Raw genomic sequence first — 21,263 nt, forward strand, 5'->3', positions numbered from 1 at the left:
TTCATTAAAGAATTGTTTTGATCATCCTTGATAAAAGCTCAAACTTCAATTGATAAATAAAAATTTAAAAACAAAAACATAAAGACAACACAATCTTCCTTCTTTGGACTCTTTGAGTTCGGATTGAAGGCAGGTAGATTAGCACAAATCCTCCTTGTCTCCTTAATCATCCGAACAAAGTCATTCAAGTTTACTTGACTAGCTCTCAAGTTCTCAACTATCTTTGATGAGTGGATGGGCAATATTTTTGTGATTGAGGCTTTGTTGACTGTTGGGAAAGATGAGTTAGGTGATGGTTGATGGATATTTGCCGTTGTTCTAGGGGAGAAGGTGGTCATGTTCTGGTGGTCGCAGAAGTGACAGTGGTGATGTTCTAGGACGCGATTAAGGGTTTGGGTGTACGGGATGGAGGGAAGGGTTAATGGAGAAAGAAGAAGAACAAAAAGAAGAAGATGATGAAGATGAAGGATTTAGGTTGTTAATGTTTTGGGTCTGGATCTTATTTGGATCCGGATCCGGAACATTAAGTGAGAGTTAGTTAGTCACTTAACTGTATTTAGGGTTTTTTTAAATTAGTTTCATCATATTTTAATATGAAAAAAATGCCACGTCAGCAATTATTGACGGAGAAACCAACGTCTGTTACCTTCTGGACTAGGATTTCTCAATCGAAAAAATAAAGGGACTTCTGGAGGCCAAAATAGATTTGAGGGACTAAAAGGGCACGTTGGCCTACTTTATAGGGACTAATTAGGGGATTAAACCTAAAATGAACTCCCCCTTATTGTCCATTTAATAATATTTATGGGATATAAAAGCATATATTAAAAAAATAAATATACAATATTTATTTCTATGGATGGGTGATGGTTAATTAGTGAATTTTTTTAGAGGCATATTTTTTTTTCAAATAAATACTTAAAATTTCATATTTTGTTAGTTTTAATAAAAGTAAATATTTTAATATCAAAAATTATTTTCAATATTATTAACAGAATTAATATTTTACGTTAATTATCAGAAAAATTTAATAATAAATTAAATATAATTTTTTATTTTTAAGCTTAAGCTAAAAATGAAACCTGAAAATTTGAAAACTAAAATGCTCATACTCAACTGTATTAAACTCATTGTAAAAAATAAGTATGAGACATTTACATGGTATGGAGTGATAAAATAGTGGTAACAGATTTCTTAGATGTAGGCTTACTATCAAATCCCATGTTATAAAGTGAAAAACATGCTAGTTGAATGATAAATTCTTAATCTCGTGATATATATATATATATATATATATATATATATATATATATGTCATTTTCATAAAAAAATTTCAACTACTCTCATCATTTCATATTAACCGTCACATTTAACCTTTGCACAAATGTTAAGATGGTCATTAAATTTTGATAAAAAAACTTTTATCACAACACATTTTTAGTTTTTTTTTAAGGTTTTTGGAGTTATTTAACCCCTATTGATGCTCATACTATCCTCTAACCAGAAGACAAGTAAAATTAAAAAATAATAATTAATGTTAATATAACTATGAAAACTTGAAAAGTGGTAAATAATTTTTTTAAAAAATTTCAAATACGACAATTAAGAAATTTGGGTAAAAACAATTACAAATAAAAAAATAATTAATTTTGGTTAATGGGCCAAGCAAAGTGGCCATATACGTTGGCAAAGCACCTCACAACCCACAACACGCGGTCCAGAGATCTCCACGCAACGTAACACGTAATCACAACCGTTCAAACCCAATCAAACGGCTCACAACGATCCATGATTCCGTAATAGCGGCATTTTTTCAAACACATCTCGAGCGCCATCGACCTCCCCGCTCGCCTTTCACTTTCCCCAATTCCCCATTCTCGTCTTGGTTTCTCTTCCTAGATCTACGTCTCATGGATCTCATCACCCCTTCGATCAGTTCTTGCTCGAAGGAGCACCAGAAGATCTATCAGCAGTGGTTTTCCTATGCAGATTCAGGTCTTTTTCGTCTCTTTTTTCAGTGATTTGTTGTTTTTATTGTCTTTTTCGGGGGTTTTTGTGTGGGTTGTTGGGAATTTAGGGTTTTTTGTTTTGATTTGTTTTGGTGTTGAAGATGGTGATGGGCGGATCACGGGGAATGATGCTCTCAAGTTCTTTGCCATGTCGAAGCTTTCGCGGCCTGAGTTGAAGCAGGTTTGGATTCAATTGATTGTTTTCTTTGTACGGTGTTCTTGTTGTATTCTTAGTTTTTGTTGTTCTTCTGAGATTTTTGATTGAATTGTTGGTATTAGGGTTTGGATTTTTTTTCTTCTTTGTTTTCGTATTAAGGTCTTGATTTATCAGCATAAGTTCAAATTATTTTGTTTTGTGGATTTTTTATGTTAGATTTCTTGTTTTGCATGGATTGGCTTTTGGAATCCTCTTTCAGCGACCAGTTTTAGGATGCTGCTTAATGGTTTAAGCTATCTACATGTCAAAGCAATGTTATATGACTATTTGCATGTTGTTCATTAAATGGCATGGCTGTTGATTTGCTCTGACAGATTAACAAGTTCATTCTGAAGGGTAGCATTGCAAATTTTTCATTTGAATGATTTAAATTGAATGAATGGGTTTTCTTATTTATTGTTTATTGTTTATTATTTATTATTTATTTATTTTTAACTTCTGTGAAAGGAGTCAAATGGTTTTCTAGATTGAAACTATTGTCGACTAGATTTATTGACAATGAGCTAGTGACACTGACGCTTAAAAGAAGTAATATGTTTATCATGGATCATCAGGGCTGAGATGCTATTATTAACTTTGTTAGCATCCTATGTGATGGTGTTGTCCTCATTTAATGATTGTTTATTGCTAAAATATTTCTATTATAAGAAAAAGACTGTCCTTGATGGAATTGTTTTCAACTTTAAAGTGGATCACAATGATGAAAGATCATTTCTGATATTTCAGTAGTGAAGCAAGAAGATAGCCTGATAGTACACTCTTAAGCTCTCACAGTTGAAATTTGAGGAAGTAAAGTAAGTTACAAAATAGAGTAGATGCTTGTGAAAATTTTAAAGAATGGAGGTAGATCATTGTTTTTTAAACCCAAAAAAAAAAAGGAAAAGTGCTATGAATGGAAGCTTCATACATTACAAAATAATTTCTTAAGTTCATGGTGTTGTAGTTCCTGTTGCCAATAAATGATCCTCCTTTTGCTTTGTTGTCAACTCAATATCTGTACTGATGCCCTGCATGCAGTCTTTGGTAATCATTTCATCTATGCTTGCAATAGTCCTTCACCCTTTAGGAATTTGTGGAAACTAGTCTTTATGTTCAAGGTCGATCATGTGTCTTACATGTCCCATTTATGCCTACATGCAAATGCAATATGTTCCTTTGCTGAAGCAATAGTTTCCGAGTAAAAGCAGAGCATTTCTTTGTGCTGGGTCTACATCTCTTAACATATCAGCTACCGGAGATTTAGCTGTCTTGTCAGGAAACACAACTTTTGGTCACAACCTAACATTGAAAAGAAACTTAAATGCTTTCAGTCCACATAGAGAAATTTTGTTTTCTATGACGTGCATCTCTTGCAAGCCTTGATTTTGTTTATATAGGCTATCCAATGTATGAAATGCTGTTCTAAACCTGATCATTGGGTATAGAAGCATATGGTTGTTACAGTAGTACTGCATTGGTTCAAAACACAACAATAAACACAATTGTCTTTAGAATTTTATTCCTCTGCATTTTTTACATTGTTTGACAATCATTTGCAGAATATGTTAGCGTTCCATATGAGGAACAGTAGGGGTTGATTCTTGGTTGAAGCCAATATTTTCTTACTCTTTTTGTTCATCTAACATTTGTTAGCCCTTAACTTCTTTTCTTGCTTGTATATTTATTTCTACACAACAATGAATGGTACATTTATAGTCTTCCGGAGTTTTATATGATTGATAAACCTGCATCTTGATAGTTACCTTCTAATTTCTTGTGAAGATTTGGGCTATTGCTGACTCTAAGCGGCAAGGTTTTCTTGGCTTGCAAGAATTCATCACTTCAATGCAGGTTTTTTGTTCTCTTTCTTTCTTCTTCTTCTTCTTCTTCTTCTTCTCTTCTTCTTTTATGTTTTTGTTTTTGTTTTTGTTTTTGTTTTTTAACTTATTTCAAAGTTGTTTTATGTCTATACTTTCTATACTTTCAAACTAACCAGAAAGAACTTTGCCTTCCTCAATGCTACCTTGTTTCTATGACAGCTTGTTGCCCTGGCACAAGCAGGAAATGAGATTACAAAGGACACCATTAGCAGTGCAGGTGAGCTGTAAACAAAGAACAAACATTAGAGAGAATGGACAGTTTTATTATCATAATCAAGTCTTACTTTACTTTCAAAACATTTTGATCTTGTTTTGTATACTGATTTAAAATTTATTCCTGAAACAGATTTGGGGAGCTTAAACCCACCTGATATGGAAGGTTTGGATACACTACTAGCTGTATGTTTACTTCATTCACCATTCATTATTGGCAATGTCCTTCCCTTGTATCAATTTAGGATCTCTAACTTTTTGCCACTCTTTGCTGTAGAAAATGAAAACTAAGCCTTCACCCAAGAAAAGTGATCCTGATCTAGATGGTATGAATCTTTTAGGTAGTGCATAACTTGTGTTGTCAAGTGCAACTGTTGACTTCATCTCTTGCCAATACTGCAGGAACTTCTCAGCCCCAACGACCATCAGCTAATTGGTTTTCCTCAAAATCTTCGAAAAAGGTATTTCCTTTAAAAGTTTCATTTTCTCCGCTCTCTTTTAGGTTATTTCCTTTAGATGCAAATCCCGTTTAGTCTATTCTAATGCTATTAGAGCTTTTATAAGTTTTTTTTCTTGAATCTGTTGACTAAAGAAGTGTTGAATAACGTGGGAGTTTTTTTTTAAGCTTCATACCCCGTTGGTTTGACGCAATTATTTGATTTAGAGGTTGTGAAATTACAGGGATGAGTTATTTCGTGTAAAGACATGCTTTACATGCTTTTGCGTATTTATGATTTAATATACTTGCTTTCAAGTTTTCCTCCAAATACCTGTTAATGATTGCTATATGTCTTTGCCGGTTAGCTGATTTACCTTCATTATCACTTAACTAATTGGTTTATAATGTTCTTTAATTTCCACTACTATATTTGTTAAAAGTTGATTTTTTGTAACGTGACATATTGTAGTCTGTAGGCATGAATCCTGCTTGTGTCCTTAAATGCTGAGCCCAAACTTGTCTTACGCTGGAACTTTATATGTTTCTTGTCTTGCATGAGCTGCTGGTGTTGTTTGATTATGATGCTGTTTCATGCTTTGGTGCAGATACCCTTGAGTTCTGTTACATCAATTATTGATGGGTTGAAGAGATTGTACATTGAAAAACTGAAACCTTTGGAAGTTACTTATCGCTTCAATGATTTTGTCTCTCCATCGTTGGTGAGTTGAGATCGTATGTTCCTGTAATTGGTCCTGCCTTGTCAGTAAATCACACATCCAATCACTAGGTCTTCTGGAGATAATGGTTTATCATTTCATCTCCTTATTTATTTATTTATTCTGGTAGACAAATAGCGATTTTGATGCTAAGCCCATGGTTATGCTTTTGGGTCAATATTCTACCGGGAAGACAACATTTATTAAACATCTGTTGCAATCAGGCTATCCAGGTTGGTTAAGTTATTCAGTGTACTTTATTTGCTTATATGTTTTTCTTCAATCTACATAAAAAAAAAGTTTAATATGTACTTGCTGTATTTCTATGTGTAGGTGCTCATATTGGACCAGAGCCTACAACAGATAGGTTTGTTGTTGTTATGGTATGTCAATGCTCCTTTTGTCTTAATCCATTGGTGTGATGTTTTGACCTATGAATTCACAATTCTTCACTATATTATTTCCTTCATGTAAATCATGCACACAGTTTTGTAGCCTGCTCTTGTTTGAAGTTGTTTTCTAACTAACAGCCATGCAAAATGCATCCTCCTAGCCATGCACAACTGAATTTACGATAGCCTGGTCATTGGGCAATGTCTAATTTTTGTTTAGTAAGGTTTGAAGTTTCCTCCAACTGCTTTTTTGTGCCACTAACTTTTGCTCATTGTCTGACAGTGAATTTGGAGAAGGTTTTATGAAATTAGTCCTGTGATAATCATAAAACTATATGAAGAGCCAATATATGCAATGAATAATAGGGAAATTTTACTCCAAGCACTCAATTTTGCCTTTTGTGGTGAAATAGTTGATGGATACATTGAATGTGGTTCAGCAATGGAATTGCTTTTTGCAAGTTAAAACTAAATCATGAGCTCACACATTATGCTTGTATTTCCGGCGGAAAAATATAAAATATCGTTACTATACTTCCTTTGGGAAATATTGTTTTCTGTGGGAACGTATTCCCTTAAATTCCCTTTCCTGTGTTACCTAAGTGTCATAGACCCACATCACTTATGTTGCCTCTTTTTTAACCGCTACTATGTTCTGCATAGGGTAACTTTTGCCTGACCTTCATTTTTGTCTAGGGAAATTTCTAAGGCCTTGTTTCGTTGGAGTTTGGGATAATGAAGTTGGTGGTTTGAATTTGTATTGGAGGAAAAAATTTATATGAAGTTACTCTTGGATTGCATGATGATCTTGCCTGTGATGCATGCATCAAAATATATAGGGTGCTGTATTCGTTTACATTGCATCTTTATTTTCTTGGCTGCGGTTGGGATAATGGAGTTAAGGTTTGGTTATTTGAATTTGTTTTGGAGAAAAAAAAAATTATCTGAAGTTACTATCAGATTGCATGATGATCTTGGCTGTGGCTCACACATTTTTAATCATGCTAAATACCAACATTTTGTTTGATGTCTTCATTGTCTTTGCCTTTCTTTCTTCCTCCTTTGGGAGTTATGATCATTGGTTTAGTATAATGGCTCCAACATAAATTGAAGTGTCACCTGAACTCAACAATGCCACTTCTGACAAAGGAGTTGGTTTGTGAGGATCACAACCAAAAGCTTTAGCTAATGTGGTTTCATTTTTTTCTGCAGTCTGGTCCTGATGAAAGAAGCATTCCTGGAAACACTATTGCGGTGCAAGCAGACATGCCTTACAGTGGACTAACAACATTTGGAACTGCCTTTTTATCAAAATTTCAATGTTCTCAGATGCCACATCCAGTATGCTTACATTTTTTTTTTCTTTTATGAGAAAGTTTATGCACAATAATTTGATTTAGCTTTTGAAGCTAATTTCTATTTATTTTTTGAAGCTCCTAGAACATATTACATTTGTTGATACCCCGGGAGTTTTGTCTGGAGAAAAACAACGAACTCAACGCAGCTATGATTTTACTGGTGTCACCTCATGGTTTGCTGCCAAGTGTGATCTTATTCTTCTTTTGTTTGATCCTCATAAACTCGACATCAGTGATGAGTTCAAACGTGTTATTGGATCTCTTCGTGGTCATGATGATAAAATCCGTGTTGTTCTTAATAAGGCAGACCAAGTTGACACTCAGCAGGTAGAATGAAGTGGCAATTATGTTTATCTTCTGTCCATCATTATTAGATCACTTTCATATATCTTGTTTCATCATTGGCATTTTCCTCATATAATAGTCATTAGCTGTCTCGCATTTTTCTTCTAATTATTGCAAACTAAATTGTCTTTGCTATAATGTTACAGCTAATGAGAGTATATGGAGCATTAATGTGGTCACTTGGGAAGGTTCTAAACACCCCTGAAGTTATGCGTGTTTATATTGGGTCAGTATATTCACTTTCAATCATTTCTTGTGAATTCTATGTCCAGAAAAAAACTATATTCAAGGCATGCAGCTTGCATTCTGTGGTTTTTTTTCCTCGTCACAGACACCCTTGCTGTTAGTTTTATTTTAGAATTTCATAAATGGTTTAGTTCTCTGTGCTTTGTGATCAATGGTAATGTGTAGTTTTTGAACTATTCTCTGCAGCTCATTTAATGACAAACCAGTAAATGAAGCAGCCATTGGTCCAATTGGGAAAGAGTTATTTGAAAGAGAACAAGATGACCTTCTTTCTGATTTGAAAGATATTCCTAAGAAGGCTTGTGATCGCAGGGTAAGTTCATTTATGACTTTTGATAAAAGTTTTTTCAAGCTATTGAACTGATTTTTTTTTTTTTAATTTGAGTTGGTAAATGTTACTCCCTAGTGAAGTCTCCTAAATACCCTTTTGCTGTCATTCCTCAGAAATGCAGTGAAATTTTCTGTTAATTTGTTTAGTTATGGTTTAAATACATTATTGAAGTTGATGTAGATTTATAATGGTCTATAAACATTAGTGGCTAACCTTAATCCTAGCAAAGATTGATTACATTTGCATTTATGCCATCATAGAATTTGCAAGATAGCATAAAGCATAATCCTGTTTTCTGAGTGGAGCTGTTCTTACAGATACTATCTGTTTATAACTTCTATTTCTGTATTTGCAGATAAATGAATTTGTCAAACGAGCAAGAGCAGCCAAGATTCATGCCTACATAATCAGCCACTTAAGAAAGGAGATGCCTGCAATGATGGGTAAGGCTAAAGCTCAACAACGGCTAATTGATAATCTGGAGGATGAGTTTACCAAGGTATTAACTCATTCTAATCTCACATTTTAGCAAATTTTGAGGCTTATCTCAGTGTATAATTTAAAGATTATGATCATATGCATTCTAGCAATTTGTTAGAGCATTTTTTCCCTGCAATATTCTGAACCATGAGTGTAGTTAACATATTTGATAGCTGAATGTGGAACTTACCTTTCCACTTTTTAGCAATATTTGCAATCACATTAAACTCTGTTTAAACTTTTCTATTTCATCTGTTTAACTTTAAATCTATGTGTCACGTCATTTTTAGCCTGATCATCATCCTTCTGAATAATTGCCTGAAGAATTATCAATCACTTTTAGTCAATCCTACCTAATGTTTACCAACCCCAGGTTGTGTTGATATGTGTTTGCCATAACATTGCACATTTAATCCTACTTGTACTGTACCAATGCGTGTTTATAACACAGAATTTGAATTTTTCTTTTTCCCCTAGTTTCTCAGTTAGTAATAATCCCTTACAATATGCAGTGGGGTTTCATTAGCCTGCAAAGACCTAAGTACCTTACTATCCTACAAAACAAAGCCACTGAATACTGAATATTGCTCCAATCCTACACTGCTTGGAAACTTATTGGACCTTCCCATCAAACTCTAGTGTTCAGGACTTTATTTAATATCTAATGGCACATAGTTCCTTGCATGCAGAATCTGACAAATTATTTTTTCTACAGGTACAGAGAGAGTTTCATCTACCAGCAGGGGATTTCCCCAACACTGAGCACTTTAGAGAGGTGCTAAGCGGCTATAGCATCGACAAATTTGAGAAGCTGAAGCCAAAGATGATACAGGCTGTTGATGACATGCTCGGGTACGACATTCCCGAGCTCTTGAGGAACTTCCGTAATCCCTATGAATGATCCATGCAACAGCAATCCATAATCAGCTTTGTGAAGAAATCTTCGGAAGATGAGTTCTACATGGATTTCCTTCTGCAGCAGGACACAATTAAATTGCAGGGTCTCTTCACATTATTCTGTGACAATTCATTGCATTGTTAGTGTCAGGTTTAAGTTTCATAAAATCATCAGTCTATCTTTACAATGAGAATGTAAAACTGCGGAGAAATTTTATGTGGAAACTGCATTTTTTGCAACTGTGAGGGACTGTAATATCTATATATATATATTTGTAGATCAAATAAACATTTATATATCTAATATGAAAGCAATGTGATTTGTGTCGGCTTGTATATAGTTAATTACTCTTATTTTTCAATTGTGAATTTTTAATCTATGGTTGCTCATATGCTGCATTTTTGAGGTTTGCTTGAACATTCAAAGTGCATGGAAGTTCATCAATACTGCTAATCTTTTGATTCTTATTAGAGCAACTCAACCAGCAAAGCAAATAAAGCAAAGATTAAAATATTTTAAGAGATTTATGTGTAAAAGAGTATGGCAGGAATTTTTAGTGTCAAATATCTAGAAGGTACCAATTTAATTTCTAATTTGCAACACTATTCAATACTAATATATGAACAGTAATTTGATGTAATCAAGAATATCAAGAGATTAATTGGATTTTTAGTTCCTAATTTGTTCTGCAATTAATCAAATTCCAATTAATAATTTTCCTTAGCATTTACAGACAATGACATGAGACTTAAGGATTGAAATCTATTATTGAAAAATACATGCATTTCAAGCTTCTTAAATGTAATTATTAATGAGCCAATGCAGAGAGAAGGTAGCTTTGGACATCCTCATGAAATGAAATCACTTATCAAGTTAATGCAAAATTCCTGCTGAAGTTTATAAATTCATAAGAAATGAGAAACAAAATTTAAAACTATTAATTAGTCAAACATGCTCCAAATGTAAACCGTATTCATGGCCAAGAACTTACTTTCACACAAGCAATACAACAACTGCTATATACATCAAAGATTCAATAGGGAATATAATGCAAAGACTAATCTTATGAATGAGAGATGCTAAATGAAATAGGATAAATTTTTTGGATGGGTACCGTACTATAGTCATTTTTTATTTTAAATATTAAACTTCAATTTGTTTTATTTTAGTCACCAATCTTTAATTTGTGTTCATTGGGAGAGTACCGAGGGGATTCTTTGGAGAATTTGATGATATATATACCAGATTTGTCATTTCAACACTAGTTTGCATGTTATCTGCATATGTAGATATGTCACATCATCAAAAGAGGCACATAGCTAAACTTATTGACCAATTCATCGAGCCGATGCAGCATGTATTGTGTCAATAAAAGCGACCAGGTGGCCTTCTTCAATGATGTGTCATATTTGTGTATGCAAATGGAGGTGAACTGGTATTAACGTGGCAAATCTGGTGTACATGTCATCAAATTCTCCATGAAATCCTTTTGGTACTCTTTTAGTAAACAGAATTTAAAGTTGAGTAGCCAAAATGATATAAATTAAATTTCAATGCTCAAAATGAAAAATGATTATATTATGGTATTCACTCAAGATATTTACCCAAATGAAATGCATAACTCAATTGACATTTTTGAAGTAGCAAAAACATAAACAATGTCATAATTCAACAATACATTGAACAAGTCTCAACAACATCATAATTTGTTGACAGCGGGCCACAGGGATGGTGAGCTCAACCCCATATTCTGGTTGGTCTGTGCCAATAAAACACTAAAGAAGCAATGAATGGTTTTGTTTATTGAGAACCCATTTAGGGAATTATCAAGGCTACAGACAAAACATGAGATGGACTAATTACGACGGTTTATTGATTTTCTAAGAATTTATTAACTCTGTTAATAGGCACATAAGGCAATGAAAGTACACCATATGCATACGCCCTGAAAATTTGTAAAACCATACCAAGTTGAATCATGCAATTTTGAAAGGGCAAAATGCGACTCTTCCCACAAGAGACTTATTTAAAATCCATTTAAAATAGTATATAGTACTTATGTTCGAGAATATTGGGTAAACAATATCTGTTACGGTATTGTGACGTAAGATTTTGACCCTGCACATATCCATCCACTTTCAATGTGACAATTTACTATCTTACGCAGTAGTTGTCATGAATGAGTATTTTGTTATTATAAAAAATTATCAAGATTTTAAAAATTAATAAAAAAATATTCAAAAAATAAGGGATGCGAGCAGTTGGGAAAAAAAAAGAAATATGCATATCGAGGGATTGACCAGGAAAGTTGTAAACTTGTAGGACCAATAGCTAACATTCTCTTATAAAAAAGGCTGTTAACACAATTGAGAGTGTGCTTGGGAGGGGGTTTTTGAAAGTTTTATAAGGTAGGGTTATGGACCAACTCTTGTTTGGATCCACGGTTATATACAGGGTATGAGAGGGTTAAATGCAGGGTTGAGAAATCTCCATTTAACCATATTTCTCAACCTTCCAAATTGTGGGGTTGACAAAGTTTTGATTTTTTTGGACAAAAATGCCCTCAACCTTTCCAAACAATTACATCTTTGTTTATTTAGGGTTAAGAGTTTTATCAAAAATGCCCTTAACCTCAACCTTTCTAGACAAAAATGCCCTCAACCTTTCCAAACAATTATAAAAATACCCTCAATCTTTCCAAATAATTTTCAAAAATCATATTTATTTTTTTAAAAGCATATTTATGGTAAGAGAATATTTTTTTTTATATTTTTTTGTTAGTAGTTTACAATAATATCTAATAATCTCATTACAACATACTTAGGTATTTTAGTAATATTACCATAAATCTTTACTGTCTATTACCTTCAATTCAAATATTATAAGGTTTGATAATCTTTATTTACCTTACCTTGGCCCCAAACAAAATATAACTTAAAAACTCCACTTTCCTTACTCCTTGTTTGATTGGGGGATTGTGGAGAGGTGGCAAGGGGGTGGGAGGAGTGATGATTGTTTGAATGGGGGAGTAAGAAGGAGGAGGAGTTTTGAAGGGTGCTTCATCTCTCCAAATTGGGGTCTTTTGAAGAGGTGGAACTATTTAAAAAAATTTTAAAGTTCAAATATCTATGAAAAAGACCAAATTACCCTTTATTAATTTATTTAAGAAATTACCATAATTTTTTAAAAAACCTAATTTCGTCTCTCATATTATTTTTGTTTTTTCTTATTTGTTTTTAATGTGTCAATTTAATATTAATAATAATATAATTTTTATATAATAATAATATTATTATTAAAAAAATATAAATGCATATTAAAAAAATGATTATAGTATTAGTTTAATAATAATATTATTATTTATATATTAATAATAATATTATACCAATAATATTATTACTAATATTAATATTAACAAAATTGATACAAAATAATCTTAAAAATGAAAAAAAAATTATTATGATCAATTTTATACAAAAAATTAAATTGATAAAATACACCTCTCATCAACCCTCTCTTTACTTTTCCTTCGACTTTTGATTCTAAATAAATACTGTGTAATTTTTTCTTCTAACAAAATAAAAAAAATAAAAAAATAAATTATCCTTCCGCATTGCTCCAATCAACAAAATATAAAATTTTGTCAGACTCTCCCTTGTCCACTCATGCTTAGAGGGGGGCACGGGCCTGGTAATCGGGCCCGGCGGGCCCAACCCGGCCAGCAGTGCCGGATCAGCGGTCCGGGTTGGCCCGGCGGGCCCGGCGGGTTACGGGTCACCTTCCGATGACCCTGACCCGGCCCGGACAAAGAAGAAAACCGGCGGGCCGGGCCAAAACCCGACGGTTCACGGGCAGGCCCGCCGGTTTTTCAAAATTAAATCATAAAATTTTAAAAATAATAACTTATAAATATAAAAAATATAGAAAACTTTAAAAAAAATTAAAACATTGGGAAATTACTTAAAAAAGAACTTAAACCACTTACAAAATTAACAAACAAAACCAAGAGAACGAGAGATGTAATCTCTAAAAATAATAGAATAAAAATAAAAATAACTAGAGAAGAGAGAGATGCTTAAAAAAACATTGATGAAAAATGAAGAGTTTCACTTGAAGGTTCATCTTTTTTTCAAGAAAAAAACAAACAGTTTAGTGAGTTTTTACTTTGGTTTATTCTTCTCTTTGTTGTTGATCTCATCATCCATGTTCATTATTTACACCCCACTCATATAGAGAAAAACAAAAATAGAAAAAGAACAAACTAACTCATGCCCAAAAATATACCTCACAAAACCATAAAAAAATTATTACAAAGTAAATAACTGAAAATAAAAGAAAATGAGAGAGACATTAAAGAGAAAAATCATCATAAAAGAGAAAAAAATAAATAAAAAAATAAATAAAAAGAAAAGGGAGTTTCATGAGATTTGGATCTTATGTCTTCACTTCCTCCATCCTTGTTCATCACTCCCACATACACCCAAACCCATCCAAAGAAAGCAAAATAGAAAAATTCATGACCAAAACCAAAAAGAAAGAAGGGCATGAGAATTGAGAAAGATGGGGAAAAGAAATCTCATATTTTGAGAAACATGAGCTGCAACCTATATATATATATATATATATATATATATATATATATATATTAAAAAAACAAATGAGAGAAAGGATTAGGTGGGCGGCATGTGGGGTGGGCCGGGGATGGCAAAAACCAATATAAAAAAATTTAAAAAAATAGGTAATAATTAAATGATTTTTTTGTGAAATAAATTTTTAAAATATCTTAATAAATGTTGAGTTTAATAGTTTTTTTTAAAAAGGCATATTAATGGCAATAGAGTGTTTGATGGTCAGTGACTCAGTGGTCACATGCAGCACAGAAATATTTTTTTATTTTTAAAAAATTAAAAAATAGGTAATAATTAAATGATTTTTGTTAAATAAATTTTAAAAATATCTTAATAAATGTTGAGACAAATTAAAATAATTTATACTAACTAAATATAAATTAAAAACCTGCATTTAATTTATTTTCCTAATAAACCTAATTAAATTAAATTATTTAGATATTTTTTAATATAAAAGAAATCAAAATTCATATAATTCTTCAACTTTAAATCAAAGTTGACAAGCAAAATTTATACATTTTTAAAAAAATAATAATATTTTTATTTATTATTATGTTATCAACATAATCCAATAGCATTAAGGTTTTTTATGTATGAAATTAAACAATGGATTAGAGATAGATTTCAAATCTTTAAATGTTTTGATGATGAATATTTTATTTATATTATATAATTTATTATTTAATAAAATTAATTATTGAAAAATTATCATGATTTTTTATGGTCTCATTTTTATTAAATTTTGGTCTAACTCATCATGTTATTAGTGAAAAAATAACTAATTTTTTGACTTCTTAACTCTATTATTTATTGTCTAATTTAAACACAATTCTAATCCTCATGGAACTTGTAATTTATCCAATCATCCATTGCTTATTACATCTTGATATATACATATATATTCCACATCCTACAGGTAGATTTCTATAACTCAAGTGGATGGTCTTTATTTTGTTTGCCAACAAGTGTTAGGTTCGATAGAACTGGCCCGTTTAAACCCGCCGGGTCAGTGACCCGTAACCGGCCCTCACTGTAGCGGGACCCTGTTTCGGGTCAAAGTTTTTCGAACCCGTGCCCCCCTCTACTCATTCTTATTCCCCTCGCTCCCCTAGTTCTCATCTAATAAGCAAAGCCTGAGTTTAGAGACCAAGAGGGCAAGAGGGCAAGAGGGAGAGAACAATGGCGAGGAGGCTCGAAGGGAAGGTAGCGATCGTGACGGCGTCCACGCAAGGCATTGGCTTCTCCATCGCCGAGCGGTTCGGCCTCGAAGGAGCCTCCGTCATCGTCTCTTCTCGGAAGAAGGTTTGTTGCAATCTCTGAGCGCACACAGCGTGAGTTTTCATGCTGAGTTGTTTGATCTGTTGGATTTGCAGAGAAACGTGGATGAGGCTGTTGAGAAGCTCAAGAAGAAAGGGATTGAGGCCACGGGAATTGTTTGCCATGTTTCCAATCCTCAACAGAGGAAGGAGCTCATTGATAAGACCATTCAGGTTTGTTTGTTTTCATTGATTTTTGTGGATAAAGAGAATTGCTAGAAGTAATATGAAATTCCTCTTTTTTTTTTTTTCTGATGTTCTGGAATGAGAGCTAGGGAAATTTTTCATTGAATGATGATAAATATAATTTATTGAAAATATTGGAGAGGATGTGTTTTATTACAAGGTTGCAGGAATTTGTGTTTTATGTGGAAATAATAATTTTTGTTGCAATTAAAGATGATAATGAATCTTATGGATACATCATAAATGAATTGAGTTGTTCATAGAGAAGAGCATTTAGGCTTTGTATTTTCATTGAGTTTTGTTGACAAAGAGAATCTAAAGTGTTTTGTTTGTTTGTTTTTTTTCCCTGAAATTTCTCATGTTGTATTAAATTTCATGTTAGGTATGTAGATAGGGATCAAAATAATGGGGAACGAAACTTTGGAGAATAATGGATATGTTTTTTATGTTTAATATAAGTTGCCTAATTGATAAGCAAATCATATCAAATAACAGTTCGTTTGATAGAGCTGAAATCTGTGTGTTTAGTTACTGAATTTTAGCTGCATGCAAGCTGCTGATTGATTCTAACATGATCTCTTTGATTGGTTGTTGAATCAAGACGCTGATTGATTGATGCTTATTTGTTCTAACACTAGTGGGTAAGTCATCATATACGGAAGGGTCACCCATATATAATTGACTGTAAAGATTGGGGATGCTGTTCAGGATGTGAGTTAACACAAGATTGGAGAATTTGTACGTGATTTGAAGATTTAAATATTGTCGAAAAAGATAGCCTTTGATTGTAGAACTAGATAGCTTGAAAAATTTGTCAAAGGACATTATGGATGCATCATAAATGAGGTGGTTGGCTCTTTCTCTGGTGAATATGTGAGGGTGATAGTTGAGGCATTTGAAGTACCAGCTAGTATAAAACTCAAGTGCTCTGCCGGTTCTGGGACTATTCCTTTCCTGCCTTATGAAAGCCCTCCAATCACATGAGATGATGACAATATCACTCTTTTCATCTTAATTTAACCAATTAAATATACTCTTTTTCTTTTTGACTTGACAACCTTTAGAACCCTGTTCAAGTAATGATTGTTATCTAAGATATTTTGCTCCAATTTCTTCACTGGATAAAAGAATAAGCGCCAAGCAGACTAGGCACCTAAAATTTTCAAAGGGAGAAATTTCCCTAGAACTTCTTAGAACTCAAGACTCAAAGTCTTTTTTTATGTTTATGTTTAAGTTTATAATGTTCTTGCTGGATCCTTTATTTGAAATAAATGGTGGATATTATGAAAGATGAATTAATTAACACAATCTTGGAGAATTTGTACTTCATTTGAAGATTAAATATTGTTGAAAGAATAACCTCTGATTGCCGAACAAGATAGTTGAAATAAGTGTCAAAGGACAATAAGCATCCATCATAAATGAGGTGGTTGGCTCTTCCCCTGGTGAATACAAGAGGTGATAGTTGAGGTATTTGGAGTACCAGCTAGTATAAAACTACGGTTCTCTGTGGTTTCAGGGACTATTCCTGCCTTCTGACAGACCTCCAATCATATGAGATGATGATAGTAGCACTCTTTTCATCTTAGTTTAACCAACAGGCAACAGAATATACTCTTTTTCTTCTTGACTTGACAAAATTTGGAAACCTATTAGAGTATGATTATTTTCTAAGGGTATTTGCTCTAATTTATTCATTGAATAAAGAATAAGTGCTAATCAGTCTAGGCACCTGAAATTTGCGGAGTTAGAAAAATTTTCCCATAGCTGCTTAGACCTCAAGGCTCAAAATTTTATTTCTATGTGTATGCTTAACTTCATAATGTCCTGACTGGCTCTTTTAGTTAAATTAAATGTTGAATTTTATGTGTGTGCTTAACTTTATAATGTCCTTAGTGGCTCTTTTAGTTGAAATAAATAGTGGATTTTATGACGGATAAATAAATTATCTTGCAAATATCTCATCAGTGAGAAAGCTTTGAAGTTTAATTGGTGCTTATGCATCATCTATGTTATCTGTTGCCAGGAAGGTCAACTTCATTCTTAAATAGAAAATGTAATCCTTTTGCGAACATGATGGTTTCTGGTTGCACATTTTGCTTTTTATTAAGTAATGATCATCTTTCACGAATTTTGGATTGTTCATTTTTTTTTTTTATTTCTCAGGATTACACTTGCATAAGGATCAAAAATCATAGTAAAGTGTAACATGTTCAAACTAATGGATGGTCCAAAACGTTAAATCATAACTCAGCTTATTATTTAAATGTAGACATGATCTATTCAACTACTTCTTAAGGGCATTCAAGATTGAGATTGTCAACTATTTTTGTTTTGAGCTTGCTTAAAGTGGCAGCCCATCATCTGGTAATTGAATCTGTTCCTTGAAGAGGTTGATAGAGAAGGAAAGACTTATTTGCAAGGCTATGATCTTAAAAACCATGCAGCTGACTAAATGTCATGCAGAAAGAAAGTTAATCCTAAGCAATGCTACTCTGCAGTAATCTTTTGTGAAGGATGATGTAATCCTATGTCAATCAATCTAGCTTTGTTGATTTGTATTTGCATAAGATATATTACTAATTATAAATGTGGCTCCACTGCAGACATATGGGCACATAGATATTTTTGTGTCAAACGCGGCAGTTAATCCAACAGTGGATAACATTTTGGATTCCCAAGAGCAGGTTCTTGATAAACTCTGGGAAGTTAATGTTAAAGCAGCTATTCTTCTTCTGCAGGTATTGATTAATGTCCAATTGCAGCCATTTAATTGCTGGGATTTGTAGTTACATCTTATTGTTAGAGCTTTTTTTCAACTCTAGCTTGTTTTATTTAGGCTGCTGCTCCCCACTTGAAAAAGGGATCATCTGTTATTCTAATATCTTCAATTGGAGGTTATTTTCCACCTGCAAAAATGTCCATGTATGGTGTCACAAAGACAGCTCTTCTTGGGCTTACGAAGGTATTTTATCTAGCAGTTTATTTACCATCCTGAACTGTTAGTTGTAGCACAAGAGTATATGGAAATGCTTTGTGAGTTTCTGTCAATGGCACCCTCAAAAGATATTGTTTTTTCAGACCTATCATGGACTTTGTATTCTCTGACTTGAAATCATGGCCTTTGTCCTCACCATCCTGAACTGTTAGTAGTAGCACAAGAGTAAATGGAAATGCTTTGCGAGTTTGTGTCCATGGCACCCTCAAAAGATATTGTTTTTTCAGACCTATCATGTACTTTGTATTCTCTGACTTGAAATCATGGCCTTTGTCCTCGCCATCCTGGGGTCCTTATGAGCAGGATGAAACCCAAACATGAACCATAGGTGTCTAGAAGTTAGGATATATGGTTGAGAGGATCAAATACATTGTAAGTTTATAAAGATGAATAGGAACCATCCTCTGCCTTCCTCCCCCTAAAGAGAAGATCCTTCTCCTGCAGGATCTTTGTCAACTTTTCTCCGAGGACTCATTGATTTTTTTTCTTCAACAAGATGGCTAACCAGTTTTGTTGAGGATGGATGGATAAAAAATAAGGAAACTTTAGTTTCTCAGCCAAATGCAGTTTTTGCCCTCCATGGATGTCAACAAAAATTGGATTGCAGATTATGTCATTCAGATTTGTTTCACATGCTGTGTCTATCACCACTATTAATAATATATACATTGTTATTTTGTAAATTGTTGTTTTCGATTATGTTGTGGGTTCAAGTAAGTTTGTGCCTTGAGATAGAAAATTTGTTAAAATTAGCGCCTTCCTAATAGCTGCTCATTGAAAAAGTTTTCAATAATTTAGTGAAGAAAGTGTAGTAAAATAGCTTCAAGCATTTAGATTACTTAACCATGAAGTCATAACCTCTATATATAGAGCTATTGAGGCAATATTCTAACAATCAACATTATCAACCATCAATCTAACACTCTCCTTGCTATCAGTTTTTTCCAATTTTGTCCCATTTTAATATTTGCCAGACTTCCGAAAACTAAAATTCCAGATTGTATATTGATTGTTACAATACTGAACCTCATTAATGCTATGTATGGAGGTTAAAATTTAATGTTTAGGTATTTTAAAAGCCTTCTTAAGTAATGCATTTTCTTCTTCATAAGTTATTCAAAAACTTCATGGCGAAATTGTCAAAACTTCTTCAAGGATTAACACTTAGAGGGGTGTTTATTTTAGCAGTCCTTTTCTTGATATTACTGAGACTGCAGTCTGGAGTTCTTCAAATTTTGATGTTTGTAGTGGCTTAGTGAATATTATCAGAATTAGTTCTTCAGTGTTGTTGTACTTCAGCCGTTTCCTGGAATTAGTAACTTCTCTAATTAGTACTACTTAATTCTAATTTTTCAAGTAAGCCTTGTTCTTGATTTAACAACGAAACACTGAAGAATAATAAGTTGCTGATATGCTCAACTGTTCAAGAAGGCAATGCAGAGATCAAAATTTGAACTGCCAACTCTGCTAGTAGTAATACAGAAAACTGAAGAAGCAATGTTACCCTTTTAAATATCAAGTTTAAAGTGGTGCAGCAATTTGGTGAAGGGAAACTGCTGTACTAATAACCCAATTACTTATTCAATAACCTTATAAATTACTTGATCATGAAATTGTAACCTTACACACAGCTAGTGAGACTCAATATCTTATGATCAATATCAACTACCAATCAACTCTCATCTTTCCATCTTATTTTTTTCTATTTTAGTCTCTCTTTTGTCTATTATTTGTGATGACTACCTTGAACTATTCTAAGGGATGCATATTATACTACCTAAGTTTTTCAACTATTACTCATTTAATTAAATAATTGGGAAGAACTGGTGCGGAAAAGTTGTGATTATTGTGTGAAGTACATCTGAAAGGCACTGCTATTTTGCCATTTCATTTATGCTCAAAGTTGTGATTTGCGTGTTTGCAGGCCCTTGCAGCTGAGATGAGTCCCGACACCCGTGTTAACTGCATAGCTCCTGGATTTGTACCAACTCATTTTGCTGATTTCATCACAAGAACCGAAGAAGTTGTAAGTGATTCTATCTATAATCTTGTTTATGACTCAATCAATAGTTTTCAAATGTCACGTTTGGACTGTGCTTCTGTATATTCAAGTTCTTATATTCATTGTTGCATTTGATGACGAAGACTTCCAAAAACATTGTGGTTAAATGCAACAATCTAATCACAACCGAGTCTACATTTTAAAAAAAACCGACAGTTATGATTACATGTTATCATCATCACAGTGATTATGTTTTCGCAGAGGAAATCATTTGAAGATAAAACTCTACTTAAAAGGCTTGGTACAACCGCAGACATGGCTGCTGTTGCCGCTTTTCTTGCATCTGATGACGCGTCTTACATAACCGGCGAAACAATTGTGGTCTCTGGAGGGATGCCATCCAGACTCTAAGACTTCAAAATTCGACAATTGAGCTTCTCATCAGGTACTCTGGAAAAAGGTTGTAAATTATCAGTATGAAGACATTGAAGAGATTGTGCCTAGACCTTAATGTGAAGTATTTGAACTACAACAATGTTTTTACACAAGATGAAATATTATAAGTTGGAGGTTGTTGGGTTACTTGTAAGAGTATATATATCTCAAATACAATTTTATCTTTTCTGTCAA

At 33.1% G+C, this 21,263-nt stretch overlaps 2 protein-coding genes across 2 annotated transcripts; both read left to right on the forward strand.

The window, feature by feature from the left end:
- Nucleotides 1-1,787: 1,787 nt before the first annotated feature.
- Nucleotides 1,788-9,827, forward strand: LOC120269385 (EH domain-containing protein 1). Its single transcript, XM_039276723.1, has 16 exons — nt 1,788-1,995; nt 2,111-2,190; nt 3,988-4,056; nt 4,245-4,302; nt 4,432-4,484; nt 4,576-4,624; nt 4,701-4,759; nt 5,343-5,456; nt 5,584-5,686; nt 5,787-5,836; nt 7,058-7,186; nt 7,279-7,530; nt 7,695-7,774; nt 7,981-8,107; nt 8,481-8,624; nt 9,321-9,827. The coding sequence occupies exons 1-16, from the start codon at nt 1,911-1,913 to the stop codon at nt 9,504-9,506; spliced, it is 1,638 nt and encodes a 545-aa protein (XP_039132657.1). The 5' UTR covers nt 1,788-1,910; the 3' UTR covers nt 9,507-9,827.
- A 5,422-nt stretch (nt 9,828-15,249) lies between these two features.
- On the forward strand, nt 15,250-21,263 carry LOC120269328 (tropinone reductase-like 3). Its single transcript, XM_039276664.1, has 6 exons — nt 15,250-15,433; nt 15,505-15,621; nt 18,240-18,374; nt 18,473-18,598; nt 20,556-20,657; nt 20,895-21,263. Exons 1-6 carry the CDS (start codon nt 15,311-15,313, stop codon nt 21,042-21,044), a joined length of 753 nt encoding a protein of 250 aa, XP_039132598.1. The 5' UTR covers nt 15,250-15,310; the 3' UTR covers nt 21,045-21,263.

The sequence above is a fragment of the Dioscorea cayenensis genome, chromosome 9 (genome assembly GCF_009730915.1).
Source record: "Dioscorea cayenensis subsp. rotundata cultivar TDr96_F1 chromosome 9, TDr96_F1_v2_PseudoChromosome.rev07_lg8_w22 25.fasta, whole genome shotgun sequence".
NCBI lineage: Eukaryota > Viridiplantae > Streptophyta > Magnoliopsida > Dioscoreales > Dioscoreaceae > Dioscorea > Dioscorea cayenensis.